The sequence below is a fragment of the Rana temporaria genome, chromosome 3, assembly GCF_905171775.1.
Source record: "Rana temporaria chromosome 3, aRanTem1.1, whole genome shotgun sequence".
NCBI classification, from domain to species: domain Eukaryota; kingdom Metazoa; phylum Chordata; class Amphibia; order Anura; family Ranidae; genus Rana; species Rana temporaria.
In genome coordinates this window covers 171,289,603-171,306,468 of record NC_053491.1, presented here as the reverse complement: position 1 = coordinate 171,306,468, position 16,866 = coordinate 171,289,603, and the positions used below count along the sequence as shown (strand labels likewise).

Below are 16,866 nucleotides of genomic sequence, written 5' to 3'. Positions count from 1 at the left end.
ATAGTAATGTCTGCTATTCTGTAAAGTTACATGTATTGAACATTTACACTTACATATCTGTTCTATGTTATTTTTTTTTATGTGACTATAAAGCAGTAATTATTTATGTTCATTCTTTAATCATACTACAATATTAAGTAGGTCTCAGCATACTTAGCACAATGGTTGATGGTCTGCTCAGATGTCTCCAACGCACTCAAGTTATGAGTTCAAATCCCAGCCAACCTACCACCCACCAGCTGTATTTATTTCTCCAGTGCACAATCGAATTAAAATAAGCAAACAAAAAATGTAAACTGCCCGTTAACTAGTGTGTGATGTTTTAAATTCCACACCACAATATTATTGAATACTTGCATACCATTGCATGCATTTGAAGAATTAATACAATAGACTCAAGAGCCCAGCCGTGGGGTCGCGAGCGCGCCTCTGGCGGCGCGCTCAACCAGTTCCGAAGCTCCGTGACCGTGCACGCGGGACCTGCGGCCCTGATCGCCGCCGGTGTCCCGCGATCGGTCTCAGGAGCTGAAGATCAGAGAGAGGTGCGTGTAAACACACCTTCCCCGTTCTTCATTGTGGCAATGTCAGTGATTGTCTGTTCCCTGATATAGAGAAAGACGTTCACTGACGTCACACGTCCAGCCCCGCACTCCTACAGTTAGAAACACATATGAGGTCACACTTAACCCCTTTAGCGCCCCCTAGTGGTTAACTCCCAAACTGCAATTGTAATTTTCACAGTGATTAGTGCATTTTTATAGCACTTTTCGCTGTGAAAATGACAATGGTCCCAAAAATGTGTCATAATTGTCTGATGTGTCTGCCATAATGTCGCAGTCACGAAAAAAAATCGCTGTTTGCCGCCATTAGTAGTAAGTAAAAAATTTATAAAAATGCCAAAAAAAAAACTATCCCCTATTTTGTAAACGCTATAAATTTTGCGCAAACCAATCGATAAACGCTTATTGCGATTTTTTTTACCAAAAATAGGTAGAAGAATACGTATCGGCCTAAACTGAGGAAAAAAACGTTTTTTTATATCTTTTTGGGGGATGTTTATTATAGCAAAAAGTAAAAAATATAGATTTTTTTTCAAAATTGTCGCAGAAGTGCTAACCTGTTAGCCACTGTGCTGCCACATGTGAAACCCTCCTATACATAAATACTGTGTTTCTTTGGACATATAGGTGGTGGAATTACATTAGTCAGGAGTTATTCATCTTGATTTATTCTGTGATATTTGATGGTTCTTGGTGTGTGAATGTAAAATAGTGATGTTACCCTCTGAACAGGGGCAGAAAAATAGGGGTTGCAGAAGTTACCATTGCAACTGGGCCCCATGCTGCAGGGGACCCGTGGGTGGCTGCATATGGAACTGAGCGGTGGCTGCATATGGAACCAAGCTAAATCGGCTGGGCAGGAGCTCAGTCACGCTGTGTTTACTGTGAAAGTGAAAGCAAGGGAGAGGTGTCTAGTGTGTGCTGTGCTCTCTGCCTCCCCCTACAGTGCAGTACCTGGCATGGAGAGTGAAGGTACAGTGCTGCAGCTGCTGATTTTTAAAAAGGCGATCTATATATGTTTGTATGTTTACAAATTTGGCATCACAGATTTCAGTGTAGGCTGCTTTTGCTTGCTACTTTATATACCCCAGCACAGAAATGTTTTTATTTTTTAATATTTACATTCTACCATTCTGTTCTGCCTGATCAGACTAGATAATAAAAAATGGAATGATTTCTTACCGGTGACTTACATTTTCCAATATGTTATGTTGTGTTCCAAAGTCTCTTTGTGCAATAAAAACCTCTTACAACAATCACAAGGTCCAGTAGTTAAAATTATTGGTGAAATTGGTATTTTCTGGGTGCTTTCTTCAAGTTGCACATGGCCAGCCTAAAGCAATGTGATAAACAAAGAGGATCTACACTCTCTAAAGTTGTGCTGACATTTTTCATTTCAATACATTTTATTGAAAAATTTTAGGAACAGTACAAAGAAGCACAGAATAACTTCAGAGATTAAAGCCGTGTACACACGATCGGTTTGTCCGATGAAAAAAGACCGATGGACTGTTTTCATCAGACAAACAAACCGTGTGTGGTCTTTTTTCCATCGGTGTAAAAAAATAGAACATGTTTCAATTTTTCCTATGGATAAAAAAACGATAAATTCGGATCGTCTGTGTGGAACTCCATCGGAGAAAAATCCATGCATGCTCAGAATCGAGTCGACGCATGCTCCGAAGCATTGAACTCAATTTTTTTCGTCTCGTCGTAGTTTTTTACGTCACCGCGTTTTGGCGTAGTCGGAATTTAGTCTGATAGTGTGTATCCAAGACTGATGAAAGTCAGCTTCATCGGAAATCAATCGGATTAGATACCATCAGATATCCGATCGTGTGTACACGGCTATAGAGGTTCACATCTTTGCACTGTATACATAGAATGAAATTCAGGTGCAAATATATTGAGTTGTATGCTAATGGCACGTAAGACCCCATGAATGCTCTGAAGATAAGTACAGTGGTCAAGAAAAGGTTACATTGCACCCCAAACCATATTTGCCTGAAAAAGCTGTGCTGGCATTTTAATTTATAGTTAGGTAAAAATCACAGTAACCTTTCTATTCCTTTAAAATAGCTGTGCTTCTCTGTGTCATTAACAGCTACCAAAACCCCAAACCAAAACAAAGCCATAAAACAGGAGATGAATGTAATAGAAGCTGGGAATATCACATCACATGCAGTTATGTCTACTATCCTTTTAAGTTATGAAACAATTCTTCTATGCAGTTTTGCCCTTTTCAGTTTCATTGCACTCATTAATGTTTGTTTTTTATGTATGATGCATCCTTGGATTTGAAAGCTGCGTTTTTATATAAAATCAAAAGTCATAAATCATAATAGCACTTTCCTGTGGTGTGAACACAGTGGTATAATACCTTGTTCCAGCGGAGTTTTAGACTCTTTTCCATTTACTTTAATGAACTATGACTATTGCGGTTCTTGCTTAATGGTATGGAATTTTCATTTTAAAAGCTTGTCATTCTTATTATGAGTTCTTGCTAACCTAGTAGTGTGGTAGATGTATCTTTGACAGTAGTCCAATTTAGCTATGTTGGTTTGTTTCAATAGTTTTGTGTCCATAACCCCATAACCCTTTTGTTGCCAGTCTTTTTTATTTTTTGCTCGAACCTGCTAAAATGCACAAATTTTATATGAAAACATACAGAAAACCCTATAACATATACTTATTTGAAATCAGAACACCCATAGATTAAAATGATGGTAGTTGTAATTTTTTCATGTGGCATGTTATTGGAACAGCTCAAATAATTTTTTTCAGTCCAAAAATTGCAAAATGTAATTCAATACTTAAAGAAATGTTCCTTTACAAGTTCTTCATCATTCATAGGGTTCTGCGAACAATAAACTACAAGTCCTCTCTGCCAACACAGCAGACAAACTTGGAGTCTTCAGTGGACTATAAGCACGCTGATCATTTTTTGGTTCTGTTTTTTTTTTGTTCTCTTCATGAAGACATTAGGGGTCTATTAGACCCCTAATTCCTCCTCTGCACTCTGTTTTAGCCAGACAAGTACAGACTGTATCCTGAAACTGACAGGAATACATACTGTAAACATTTCACTGTGCAAAAATTATGGAAGTACATAAAACTAGCTGTTGAGCCTTCCAAAAATCTAGTGAGCTTCTAATATCTTGTTGTGAGCTGACAATTTTTATTTTGCTTGTAAAATCCTAACCTGTGTTCTCAGCCCTGTCCATTTCTACCCTGCTGGACAACAGAACACCCCCCCCCCCAAATGTCCCACACAGTAGTGCCCAGCTTCTAATACATTTTTTCAACAGCAGTTTGCCAATTAACCCCCCCAAAAATTGCCAGGATTTAACAACAAATGTTGCCCCTATAGATATTAATATGATTTGCCTCTAAATTCAGGTTCACTGAATTTTGAGCAAGCTTAGTTGAATCTTCAAACCTTGGAAGACTTGCCCATAACTAGCCATATGGTATGAAGAGGGCTGAGTAGCACTGGACTTGGACTCACAGGGACTCAGGACAGCAAGGAGAGCCTTGTTTTTACCCTGAGTGGCATGAGGTTAACAAAGCGTCTCGGAATCATGTTCGTCGGCCCACTCAATCCACTGACTTTGGTCTCTTCCAACACTTCAGAGGGAAGTCTCACACGCTGACAGCGATTTGTACCCCTGGAGGTCTGACATTCCATCTCCTGGCCCAGCGGTCCAACATCTCACACAGCTGTTGAGCTGATCCCTCACTCTCTTTACTGTCCTGAGTCGTCCGACTTTTTTCGTTTACTAGTCGCAAGTAGAAATTGAATAGGTTACTAGTCACGAAAATTCCCATACGACAGAAAAAAAAAACCGGAAGTGATGTCATGTGTTGTAATGTATTTGTGTAGTATTTTCGGACGACAACTTTACTGACCAAAACGAAAATCGTACGATCTGGTATCGTACGAGGAAAATTTTCGTGCATGTCCGATAAAATAATATCGGATGAACTAAAATGGTCCAGCCGAGTACTAACGATCCGATTATCGGACGATTCTTCCTCGGACGACATTTTTCGTACAATATTCGGATCGTGTGTACGTGGCATAACTGTGAGGCCCCGTACACACGGCCGAGAAACTCGATGAGCAAAACACATCGTTTTGCTCGTCGAGTTCCTTGTGAAGCCGCCGAGGATCTCGGCGAGCCAAGTTTCCCCGTTGACTAACGAGGAAATAGAGAACATGTTCTCTATTTGGCACAACGAGATTCTCGTCGGTTTCCTCGGCCGAAAGCGTACACACGGCCGGGTTTCTCGGCAGAATACGGCTCCGATCGAGTTTCTGGCTGAATGCTGCGTCGTGTGTACGGGGCCTGAGTCTAACTCCAGTGCTACTCAGCCCAGATTGGCAAAGGGCTCAGTGCACATGCTGACAGCTTCTTGATCCACAGCGGTGTGGCATACCGCCATCCAGCTCAGCGGTCCCTGGTTTGTGTCTGCTGTTCACAGCTTTACAATTTTCACCTCTGAAGTGCTTCCCAGAGACTGTTATGTAAGTCTTCCAGTAATGTTTTAATAAACGTTGACACTTTTATTGATCTAGCCCCCTGGCTATTTGTGTGCACCTTTCCATGGATCTTTCTCTGATCTGAATCACCTGGTGCTGTGGATCACTAGTTATGCCTTCATTGGTATTCATTACCCAGTTTCTACTGCATAGCAATTTATTTCAATCATTTGTTCCCCTTGACAGCTGCTTATCTCCTGCCACCTATTGACTGCAACTTCATGCTTTCACATAGTGGACTTTTAAACTGTGACACAACAATCTTTTGTGAGCGCTTGAGCATGTGCCTTAGGGTAATTTATTTTACAGAAATATAAACTGACCCAGGGGACTCTCCTAATCCTTCCTTCCAGAAGCTGCTCCTGCAACATTTTTACAGGTTTGAGGATGACACTTCAGGTAGTAATGAAAGCTATTTCCTAATCCCAGAACACAGTACAAGAACAAAATGAATGCAAGGACATGCTCTAGAGAAGAAGAGGGAGGTTTCAGGTATGTTTTCGTAGTGCCTGGCGATTAACTTTTAATCATTTGGAGCCTCATGCACACTGCAGCTCAAAAAACCCTCTTTTACAGGCATTTGACTTTTTTTCTCTACCTCTTAATGCTTCTCCATGTGTGCCCATGCACACATAGCACATAGACTTCTCAAGGCGTTTAGAAGCAGGAATGTTTACAGGTGAAAAAACAAACAAAAAAACAGCACTTGCACAGTGTGAAGAGGAGCATTTGAGCTGAAAATAACCCCTGCACAAACGTGCAGAAATGCATTTATGCGCGCTCACATGTTATTACATTCTAATGGCCAGAATAAATAATTTTCCTGGTCAACAAAATGCATTAACATCAAACGTGCCCAACAGAGCATGCAAAAACTGGGCTTTTACCATATTTTCTCATCTGTTTTTCTCCTAGGCATCTTTTGGAGTACAATATGCATGCCTTAGGCCCTTTTCACATATTGTGTAGCGGGAATGATCATTCCCGCCACATGAATTCTAAAAAGAGATAATGTGATTTTGCGCGAGGCACATAGGGCCAACCCATTCACTTAAATTAGCTGCCCTATGCCTGTTTGTCACCCGAAAAGAAGCTCCTGCCCCTTTTTGGGCAAGAGGCTTCACACAATTTTTAATATTTTGACAGAAACGCATCGCTTTTAGGGTGCCATTAAAGGATTATGGCACACAAACCTATTGCGCAGTGATTGCCACAGAATTTGGAATTCCAAATTGCGAAGCGTAAATGGAGCTTTATAGTTTCACTTTTGTTCTTTATTTGTAGGCAGATTTTTTCTTTGTTGTAGGTGTCAGGTCACCTGTGGCCAGGTGACAAATGCACCCCTTTGGAGACAGGGGTGCACCACAAGGTAGTGAACCCAGTAGCAGCCTGCTGCGGATGGACAGGAAATGTGAGCCCAAGATTCCCCAGGGAGCGGAGTCTAGGGTCCAGCAGGTGTTCACCAGAGCCTCTAGTGGTGAGGATGGCCTTCGCTGCAACTGAACCCAGGTTGCGGCCCCTGGGGTCCCCCAGGTCACGCTCCGTTGGGAGAGAGGGGAAGCAGCCACTGAGGACACAAGGGATAGTGATGGGTAAACCGAGGTCGGGGCAACAGGCAGACGAGGGTATCCAAGGGACAGGCCAAAGGTCAGGGTCACAGGAAACAGGAGTAGTCAGAAACTAGCCAAAATCGGTATGCAAGCTAACAAACAAAGTTGAACAGCAAAGCAGACCTGCAGTGCACTAGTTAATATAGACTTCCTGGGATGGCCTGGGGTAGAGCCATACAGGGAGGAGAGGTTATAAAGGGCAGCCAGAAAGAGAGTCAGGCCTCTAATGGACACATGGAAGAGAAGGTAAGCTGTTCATGACAGTAGGTTTTACTTTCCTTCACCAACTATCATAAACAAATATTTCCATGTAGGCAAATGTGGTATAGAGATCAATACCAACAGATGTGCCCTAAGCAGTCTGATAATTACAATTAGGCAGTTTAAATTAAGTATTGCTTATTGCAACTCGAATTAAATATACAAGTGACAGGCATGGAGCTGTGAACTGATAGAATGACAAATTGCCATATTACAACTTAGAGTACCCTATGTGAATAAAATCAGCCTGTAATTCATTATCAGGATGAAGCTATAAAAGATATAAGACACTTTCAGTTATTATTTTTTTTTAACAAACTGCTATTGAGGACATCACATGATGATGAAACGCATAAAGAGGAACTCCCAGTGCAAAATTTTTAGATGGAACGCACACCGATTGGACAACGGCTTCCTAACAGATTGGATAGATCAGTCATACTTTTTCAATTTCTGTTCCTTGCCATCCGAGCCATTGGGATATTGATCTACTCACCAGCAAGGAGAGAATATCCACACAAGGTGCCAACCTAGTGGTATGATCTGGTCCCTGAATGACCACAAAGAGTGGCTGACTATTCTTGTTGTATAACAAGGAGTCTTATGTAATCTGGTGGTTGCGGATTGTTTCATATGAGCACATGGTGATACATTACAGCAAGGGGTGATCTTTTGTGTCAAGACACACGTACTATCCTCACTCTTTCAAGGACTGATATTGCTGTCTTTGGATCCTGAATACAAGAGTAACACTATTTTCGACTGGGCACTCATTATAGAAGTTTAATAGAAACAGTTTCTGTTAATGTTGTTTTTGTGTTTTTTGCACATTGTTTTATTTTGCAAGTGAAGTCCAACACTTATTTTGTGTTATTGTAATTACGTTGAACTGGTATAAGATAGCAGCTGCACTTTCTCATACACATTAGGTGGTAAATTGGCACTAGTGGTTACTATACTATACTATACTATACTAAACTATATACACTTTCAGTTTAAAGCCTAACCCCATGTTTAATTTAACTTTACATAATCTCCTTTATTAATACATGCACCCACTGTGAGTGTTGTATAAATTGTTTGTAGCATCAACTACATACTATTTACAGCACTGTTCCAACAGTAGTACGGGGACTTCCCATCCCATTCCCAGAACAAAATCAAGTTGGCCTGAGTGCTGCTTAGCCATTCACAGTAAGTTTTGTATTTTATGAATGAATACAAGACTTCCTCTGATTGTGATGTCATCAACCTGCCTTTCCACCTCAGCCAATCAAAGGAAGCCTTGAATTAATTTATAAACGAGCAGTTAAACCAATTCCACCACCTTTAATGAGGCTGGTTAGGGCACAAACTATAGAGTCGCCTGTCGGAAACCTACCCAAGACCTTAGTGGGGCCTTCCCCCATAGTATCAGTACAGGTAGAGGGCATCTATACACAAGCACTGCTGGAAACTGTAGCTCAAGTTACACTGTTATATCAAGATTTTACCACAAGTACATGAAGCATATTCCTCTGTGTAAACTTGATGAGCTAGAAATTTGGGAAATCGGGACCCAGAAGTGCCCTTATGATGGTTACATCCCCATCAAAATAACCTTTGACTGCTCCGGCAGGAAGACCAGAAACCTTTGGCACATTGGCTGTTGTATGCCCTTGACCGCCCAGAGCTGGTCGAAATTCCTTGCTGATAGGCACTAACACCAATTTGGTAAGAAGACTACTCACTCCCTTGGCTTTGGAGGGTGCTCCTGGCCCCTATATGCAAATTTACAGCAAATATTAAAAGAATACTTTGTTATACCTAATAGTCAGTTTAAGTTACAAACTAATAATCGTGGTATAAATCTTTTGATTACTTACTATTATGACTGCCTGATCATTTATTCTGATAAGTTTGCTCAACCCCTCCTTAGCTCAATAAAAAAAAAAGTCTCTACAACCATTAATTTAGCCAGATATTTGTAGATCTGAGAACTTACCTCTGTCAGAGATTGGATGATTTAAGTGAGCATTCACATTGCAAAGGGAACAATCGTTATTGATTTAATATATCTAAGGCATAAAGCTTACATTTTGATTGGCCAAATCTTAGTTCTAAGTATTTTAAATTCTCAGAACAATCTGTCTGGAAGAAAAAGATTAGGATGCATTAAGGTGAAAAAACAGGAGGGTATACAACCCCTTTAATGACCTTTTAAATGTGATGCATTAGTTGTCTTTTTAGGCTTTCTTTCTTCATTTTTTTTTTTACCTGGTGATCTGGTTAGTAAGTGTGTTGTTTTTTAAAAGAACAAGCTTTCTTCCAAATCAATTTCAGTTACATCGATGAAGCAAACCAGTTACCACTGACAGGGGTGCTTACAATGATCAGCTTTTATTTATGTAAAATCTTTCTCCTAAAATAAACTGTTTGATGGAACTGCTTATGAAGTATTAGCTGGAGTTTGGCTTCAATTTGTTGATGTTTTTAAATCTGCTAGTACATCGCCCCTCCCCCTCCCCAAACTGACACTGGTGCTGTCAAAGGTGCTCCTGTGCTCATTCATCCAGAATGGAGGCACTGTCATACAGGAGGTATGTTACTTGCCAGATCAGCAGGTGAAAACAAAGGGGAAAAATACAAAAAACAAATGCAGCCACCATATCAAAGAATTGGTAATCTGCAATATATTACATTTTTGGTTTTGGGTTTAATACTGCTTTAGAATGCAATGCAGAATCCAAGCCTTGAGATCTTCAACCCTTTGTTAGGACAGGTCTAGTTTACCCCTGATAAAGAGATCTGCCAGCACAGTACAGACAGGTTTAACCACTTCCCGCCCGGGCTATAGCAGATTGACAGTCGGGAAGCGGTCCTGTTATCCTGACTGGGTGTCATATGACATCCAGCAGAATAACATGCCAGCGATCTCAGTCTGACACGCTGCATCTTAGATCATGTTAAGCACTTCAGCCCCAGACCATTTAGCTGGTCAACGACCGGGACACTTTTTGCGATTTGGCACTGCGTCGCTTTAACTGACAATTGCGCGGTCGTGCGACATGGCTCCCAAACAATTTTTTTTTCCCACAAATAGAGCTTTCTTTTGGTGGTATTTGATCACCTCTGCGGTTTTTATTTTTTGCGCTATAAACAAAAATAGAGCGGCAATTTTGAAAAGAAAAGAATATTTTTTACTTTTTGCTATAATAAATATCCCCCAAAAATAGATAAAAAACATTTTTTTTCCTTAGTTTAGGCCGATACGTATTCTTCTACATCTTTTTCGTAAAAAAAATTGCAATAAGCGTTTATTGATTGGTTTGCGCAAAAATTCGAGCATCGACAAAATAGGGGATAGTTTTATGGCATTTTTATTATTATATTTTTTTTTACTAGTAATTGCGGCGATCATTGATTTTTATCAGTACTGCGACCTTATGGCGGACACTTCGGACACTTTTGACAATTTTTTTTGGGACCATTCGCATTTTTATAGCGATCAGTGCTATAAAAATGCATTGATTACTGTAAAAATGCCACTGGCAGGGAAGGGGTTAACACTAGGGGGGCGAGGAAGGGGTTAATTATGTTCCCTAGGTGTGTTCTAACTGAAGGGGGGGGTGGGACTGACATGGGGAAATGACTGATCGCTGTTCATACATTGTATGAACAGACGATCAGTAATTTCTCCCCCTGACAGGACCGGGAGCTGTGTGTTTACACACACAGCTCCCGGCTCTCTTTCTGTAACGAGCGATCGCGGGTGCCCGGCGGTGATCGCGCCCGCCGGGCACGCACGTCAGCACCAGGGGCGAACAGGGGGCGCGCGCGCCCCTAATGGCTGGAACGTGAAATTACTTATAGCTACGTGATTTCGTGCAGCCGATTCGACCTGCCACCGTATAACAGCGGCAGGTGGTCAGCTAGTGGTTAAGGAGCCTCTGACGGAGGCTCCTTACCATGTGATCAGCTGTGACCAATCACAGCTGATCATCGTGTGAACCAGGAAGTGTCGGTAAACAGCATTCCTCGGTTCACGCAGACAGGGAGAGACGATCAGCAGCTCTCCCTGTCAGAAGGGGGGGTCTGTGCTGTGATCAGCACATTGATTATCAGTACAGCCCCATCAGATGAGCCAATCAGTGTCCAATAGCTGCCAGTCAGTGCCCCTCAAAGTCTCTCAGTGCCAATGAGTGCCCAGCAGTAACACTTCTCAGTACCTCATCATCAGTGCTGCCCATCAGTGCCACCTATCAGTGCCCATCAGCGCCGCCTATCAGTTCCCATCAATTCTACATATCAGTGCCTCCTCATCAGTGCCACCTTACTCATCAGTGTCCATCAGTGCCGCCTCATCAGCGCCGGTCATAAAGTAGAAAACTACATTTTATCACAGAAACTATGAAAAATTTTTTTTTTCCAAAAATGTATTTTGTAGTTTGTTTAGCAAAAAATAAAAACCACAGAGTTGATCAAATACCACCAAAAGAAAGCTCTATTTGTGGGGAAAAAATGCTACAAATGTAGTTTGGGTACAGTGTTGTATGACCTTAGCAAGAACAATGCTTGAAATCAGAAAATATTCAGTTTGTGAAAAGTTAGTGAATGACTTGTAAATTCTTGTGAATTCTCGGGCTCTGGCTTTCACACTGGGGAGGCTTCAGAGACAGTTTTCAGGTGCTTTACAGACACTGGGCCAGATTCACAGTGGAGATACGACGGCGTATCTGCTGATACGCCGTCGTATCTCTGTTTCTATCTATGCGACTGATTCATAGAATCAGTTACGCATAGATATCCATAAGATCCGACAGGTGTAATTGTTTTACACTGTCGGATCTTAGGATGCAATACCACGGCCGCCGCTGGGGGGAGTTTGCGTCGTAAACCAGCGTCGGGTATGCAAATTAGGAGTTACGGCGATTCACAAGGGATTTTCGCGTTCGCTACGTCGCCGCTAGTCTAGTTTCCCGTCACAAAGTTAGTCGTCGTTTTAGATGCCCTAACTTTAGTCAGCAAGCGTATTGCTGTCTAAAGTATGGCCGTCGTTCCCGCGTCGAAATTTTAAAATCAACGTCGTTTGCGTAAGCCATCCGTGAATACGGAATTACGCTACGCGCGTCGCCGTTCGAAAAAATTACGTCACGGCGCGCAATGCACAACGGGAGTTCGGAAACGGAGCATGCGCGGTAGGTCCGGCGCAGGAGCGCGCCTAATTTAAATGGCACACGCCCATTTAAATTGGCCCGCCTTGCGCCGGAGGCCGCCGGCGTAGGTTTTCATCGCAAGTGCTTGGTGAATCAGGCACTTGCGATGAAAAATTGCGGCGGTGCAACGTATCTAAGATATGTTACGTCGCCGCTCTTCTATGTGAATCTGGCCCACTATTTTTAGCGCTAAACAGCCTGAAAGCAACCTCAGTGTGAAAGTAGCCTTATGGTGGCGATCAGCGACTTATAGCAGGAATGAGATTTTGTGGCAGACAAATTGGACACACAAATTCGTAACACATTCAGACCAAAATCGTGCAGGACCCAAAATCAGATTGCATGGGTTTTCACATCGATTTTTGTCCGATTTGACAGTTTGCACTGTGATATGCGAACTGATCTGAGGTTGTCATTAACTTCCTATTGACACCCTCAGCGGTTTGCATAGGGCAGTGTGAACTGCCTGTGAGAGACATGCAATGTGGGAACCCATACTGGAATAGCACGGGTTCTCGCATCGCATGTGAACCGGCACTTACAGTCTGCATACTTGAAGGTATCAGTTTTAGTAACAAAGCATTTGCACGAGTACAAATGCTTAGTATGGGCACCGATGACTGTATCGGTGCAACGCTAATTATACTATACATGTCTATACATGTCTATAAAAATGGGCATTAGAATTAAAGATAATTTGCTAATGTACATAAGTAAAATGTGGCTTCCTTATTTAGTATTTGAATGGTTAACTTTATGCTTTTCATTCTAGCAAAACAAAGTCCAGCATTGTCAGCCATCAGCTTTATCCAATTTTCTGCTGTTTCACCAATCCAAGAAGCAAACACAGGATCTCTGTCAAAAGAATTAGTCAAACTGCACTCTATGATACCGCCAAGAAGGTAGGCTACATTTCTTGCGTATGAGCACACCAATTTAACATGCAGTATTTAGACTCCTCTATGAAAATAAACATTTCAGAAAATGTAAACCTTCAACCTCAGCCATAGTCCTGCCAATTTTAATCATGCAAATAGTGCATTGAGCCCAGGTTCACACTGGGTACGATTTCCTTCGATTTGAGATGCGATTTCACATGTGAAATCGCATCTCAAATCGGCGGCATTTGTCGCCAATTGTCGGCAATGACACTGTCCTAATCGGTGCGACGCCGCATCTGCGGCGCTGCACTGATTTCAAAAAGTAGTTCCTACTTTTTGCGATTTCGGGCCGCGATTTACATAGACATCTGTGCAGAAACCTGCACAGATGTCTCTTAAATCGCGGCCGAAATCGGGACTGCCGGCGGGAGTGAAATCGTGCACGGCTTCACTCCCGCAGCCCAGTGTGAACCAGCGCACAAAGTGGTTGTAACCTTAATGGGAAAAAAAGCTCCTGTCCCTTTAAGGCGCAGTGCTTTTGCCATGTCAATTGTCCCTTTCTATGTTCTACATTAATGGGCTGATCCTGCCTGTTCCTGTCTCCCCCTCTGTAAACTGACCACATTTATCACGGCTGCTGATCTCTAAAAGCGTGGTCAGTTTACATTCCTCTGTCATCCAGTGTCTCTGAATCTCCCCCTATCAGTTCCATAGCCTGTGTGAGAGCCAATCTCCCCCCCTGTGTAATTATATTCCCTGCAGCTGCTTAAGTGCTTGTAAAGTAAAGAAACATGTATTAATTACTTTGATCCTCTCTGTTTTATGTCCCTGTTTAGTACAGTATGTGTGTTTTCCTAAAATTATAATGCTAAATACCTTCTTTGCAGAGCCTTGCCTTGTCATGTGAGCCATCTGCTGGCTTGCATTCATCGTGGGGGAATCTCAGCCCCTCCCACTGTACTCACTTACTCGGGAAGGGAAGCAGAGGGAGGTCACATGACAGGAAAGCAGTGCTCTGCAAAAACTGTATTTAGCATTATAATTTTAGGAAAACACACACACACACACACTGTACTAAACAGGGACCTAAAACAGAGAGGATCAAAGTAATAATACATGTGACTTTACAACCACTTTAAGGACTTTGTGTCCTTAAATTTTAATCAATGTTGCATCAAACACTGTGCCCTCTGCGAGAGTTTCCCTCACATTTTTTTCTCACTATTTTTTCTACTATCCAATTTTTGGGGATAGAGTGAAGGAGGATTATAACTCTGGTCATATTTTTTTCTGTATCCCATTGGGGGCATTTCCTTCCCTTCCTCTGCCATATTCAAACAATGGGCACTACAAATTGAGTGATTATAAGGTTGTCATCAGAGTCACCAGAACTAGTATCCACATTGGAGGATTTCCCTCTATTATTGTGCTGGTAACAACTCAAAATTGGATATTTTTTTCAATTTCACTTTTGATGATAATTAGCACAATATGGTCACCAGTTAGAATTCCATCCATGACACTACCTGCCTGGAGTTTGCATGTTCTCCCTGTGCCTTTGTGGGTTTCCTCGTGGTACTCTGGTTTCCTCCCACACTCCAGAGACATGCTGGTAGGTTAACTGGCTCTTGTCTAAATTGGCCATAGTATGTGTATGTATGAATGTCAGTTAGGGAGCTTAGATTGGGCAGGGACTGATGTGAATGTACAATATATATATGTATGGTGCTGCGTACATTGACAGCGCTAAATAAATGGAATAATATAAACATGACAAACAGGGCGAATCTACTGTATTTAACTGTGGCCCAGACAACACTAAAAACCTGTCAGGTATTCTAGTTCCTCTCCACTCTATCCTAAACTAAAAAAAATGGCCTTTAGTTATAACTAGCTGAATACCCGGCGTTGCCCGGTCATCCTATCTTAACCTTTTGGGGAGGAAAATCATAGTAATATAAATATACCCATCTTTTATATAAGGGTGTAGGTAAGGGTTAATGTAACTGTCATATATTTTTATTTGGCATATAAGTAATATGTGTACCAGGTATTATTGAAATATCTCCAGGCGTACAGAAGTTATGTGGGAACATACATTTCCCATTGATTTGCATGGGACTTTAAACAAAAACCCCGACCCTCACAAATGGGGGTAGTTAAGGGATAAATTAACTATCCTATAGTTTAAGTGGACATATAAGTAACATGTGACCCGTTTGGAAGTTATGAAGTAACATGTATTTCCCATAGAGTTGAATGGGACTTTAAAGAAAAACCCCGACCATGGCAAATGGGGGTGGGTAAGGGTTAAACCACCTATCCTATGTTTGTTGCTGACATATAAGTAACATGTGTGCCAAGTTTCATGTTAATATCTTTAGCCGTTTGGACGTGACATACATACATACATACATACATACACTTGAGTTTTATATATATAGATTTAAAGTGATGGTAAACTCTGTTACACAACTTATACCTACAAGTAAGTCTATAATATAGCTTACCTGTAGGTATTGTGAACATTTACTAAACTTATATTCAGAGTGCATGCAGCTGATTACATCACCGATGCATGTGCTCTGAAACTCTGGCTTACAGTGCCAGACTGTCATGATCACTTATGCCGCGTACACACCATCACTTTATGTGATGAAAAAAAATGACGTTTTTAAAAACGTCACTTTAATTGACTGTGTGTGGGGGAAAACGTCGTTTTATGTCTTGTAAAAAACGACCAAAAAAAATTGAAGCATGCTTCAATTTTATGTGTCGTTTTTCAAAAGTGCACTTTTTACTTCACAGAAATTGACCGTGTGTAGCAAAAAACGTCGTTTTGTAAGACGTTTTTTCATCCACGCATGCCCAGAAGCTACTTCAATGGTAAAACGTGGTGGAACGTAACCTCACTTTGCAAGAACATTGTGAGAAAAACGATGGTGTGTAGGCAACTTCGTCTTTGAAAATTGAAGTTTCAAAAACGTCATTTTTTACTTCACAGAAAGTGTCGTTTTTTTTCATCACATAAAGTGATGGTGTGTACGGGGCATTAGTGCCCCTGTTCCTCATTCCAGTACCCGGGTGTTGGCTGCTGCTTTTCCTCCCTGTCTGCATTCACCTGTTGGCTGATTAATTGGTCAGTCACCTAATATAAGCAAACCGAACACTCTATCACTTGCTTGTGATAGAGACATACTTGCCTGCATTGTCCCAGAACAAGCCTCCTGTTAGTCTGCCTTGCTTGCTGTTGGATTCCCTGTGTATGACCCGGATTGGACTATCCCCTGAACTCAGCTTGCCTTTTACCTGGAACAGATACTGGATTATCCCCTGAACTCAGCCTGCCTTTATGTGAACTGTCTTTGAACCACGCTATCTGTTAAACTGCAAGTACGTGTTTGCTTTGTTCAGTTCGCATCTGCCCTGGTCTGGTAGCCAGACCCTATAGCATTGTGTTTAAGTTCTGGGGGCAAACAAGTACCTGCTTGCCTTAAAGGGTCACTAAAGGAAAAACATTTTTTTGCTGAAATTACTGTTTATTGGGTATAGAGACATAAAAGTTAACTGATTCCTTTTAAAAATGATTGAAAATTGAATTTAATCTATCATATAATGTGCCTCTAGTTTCACTTTCGGTTTTAAAGGTCCATATATGAAGTTCCGGGTGAGAGGTGAGTCGGGAAGACTCACAGAACAAAAACAAACAAATCCAGGGCAGTGTTTTGTTTTTAAAATGAATCTGATTGGTTCTGAGGAGTTTTAGACACACAGTAATGACAGCTTAGACCACTGTGAAAATCTCCCAGTACCATG

General features: G+C 41.5%; 1 protein-coding gene across 1 annotated transcript in view; it reads left to right on the top strand.

The window, feature by feature from the left end:
• LOC120930398 overlaps positions 1-13,075 on the top strand; it is a 102,482-nt gene extending 89,407 nt beyond the window's left edge. The window contains exon 11 of the mRNA XM_040341590.1: positions 12,942-13,075. Within this exon, the coding sequence (XP_040197524.1) occupies positions 12,942-13,075 (134 nt within the window). The remainder of the gene's footprint in view (positions 1-12,941) is intronic.
• Positions 13,076-16,866: the final 3,791 nt, after the last annotated feature.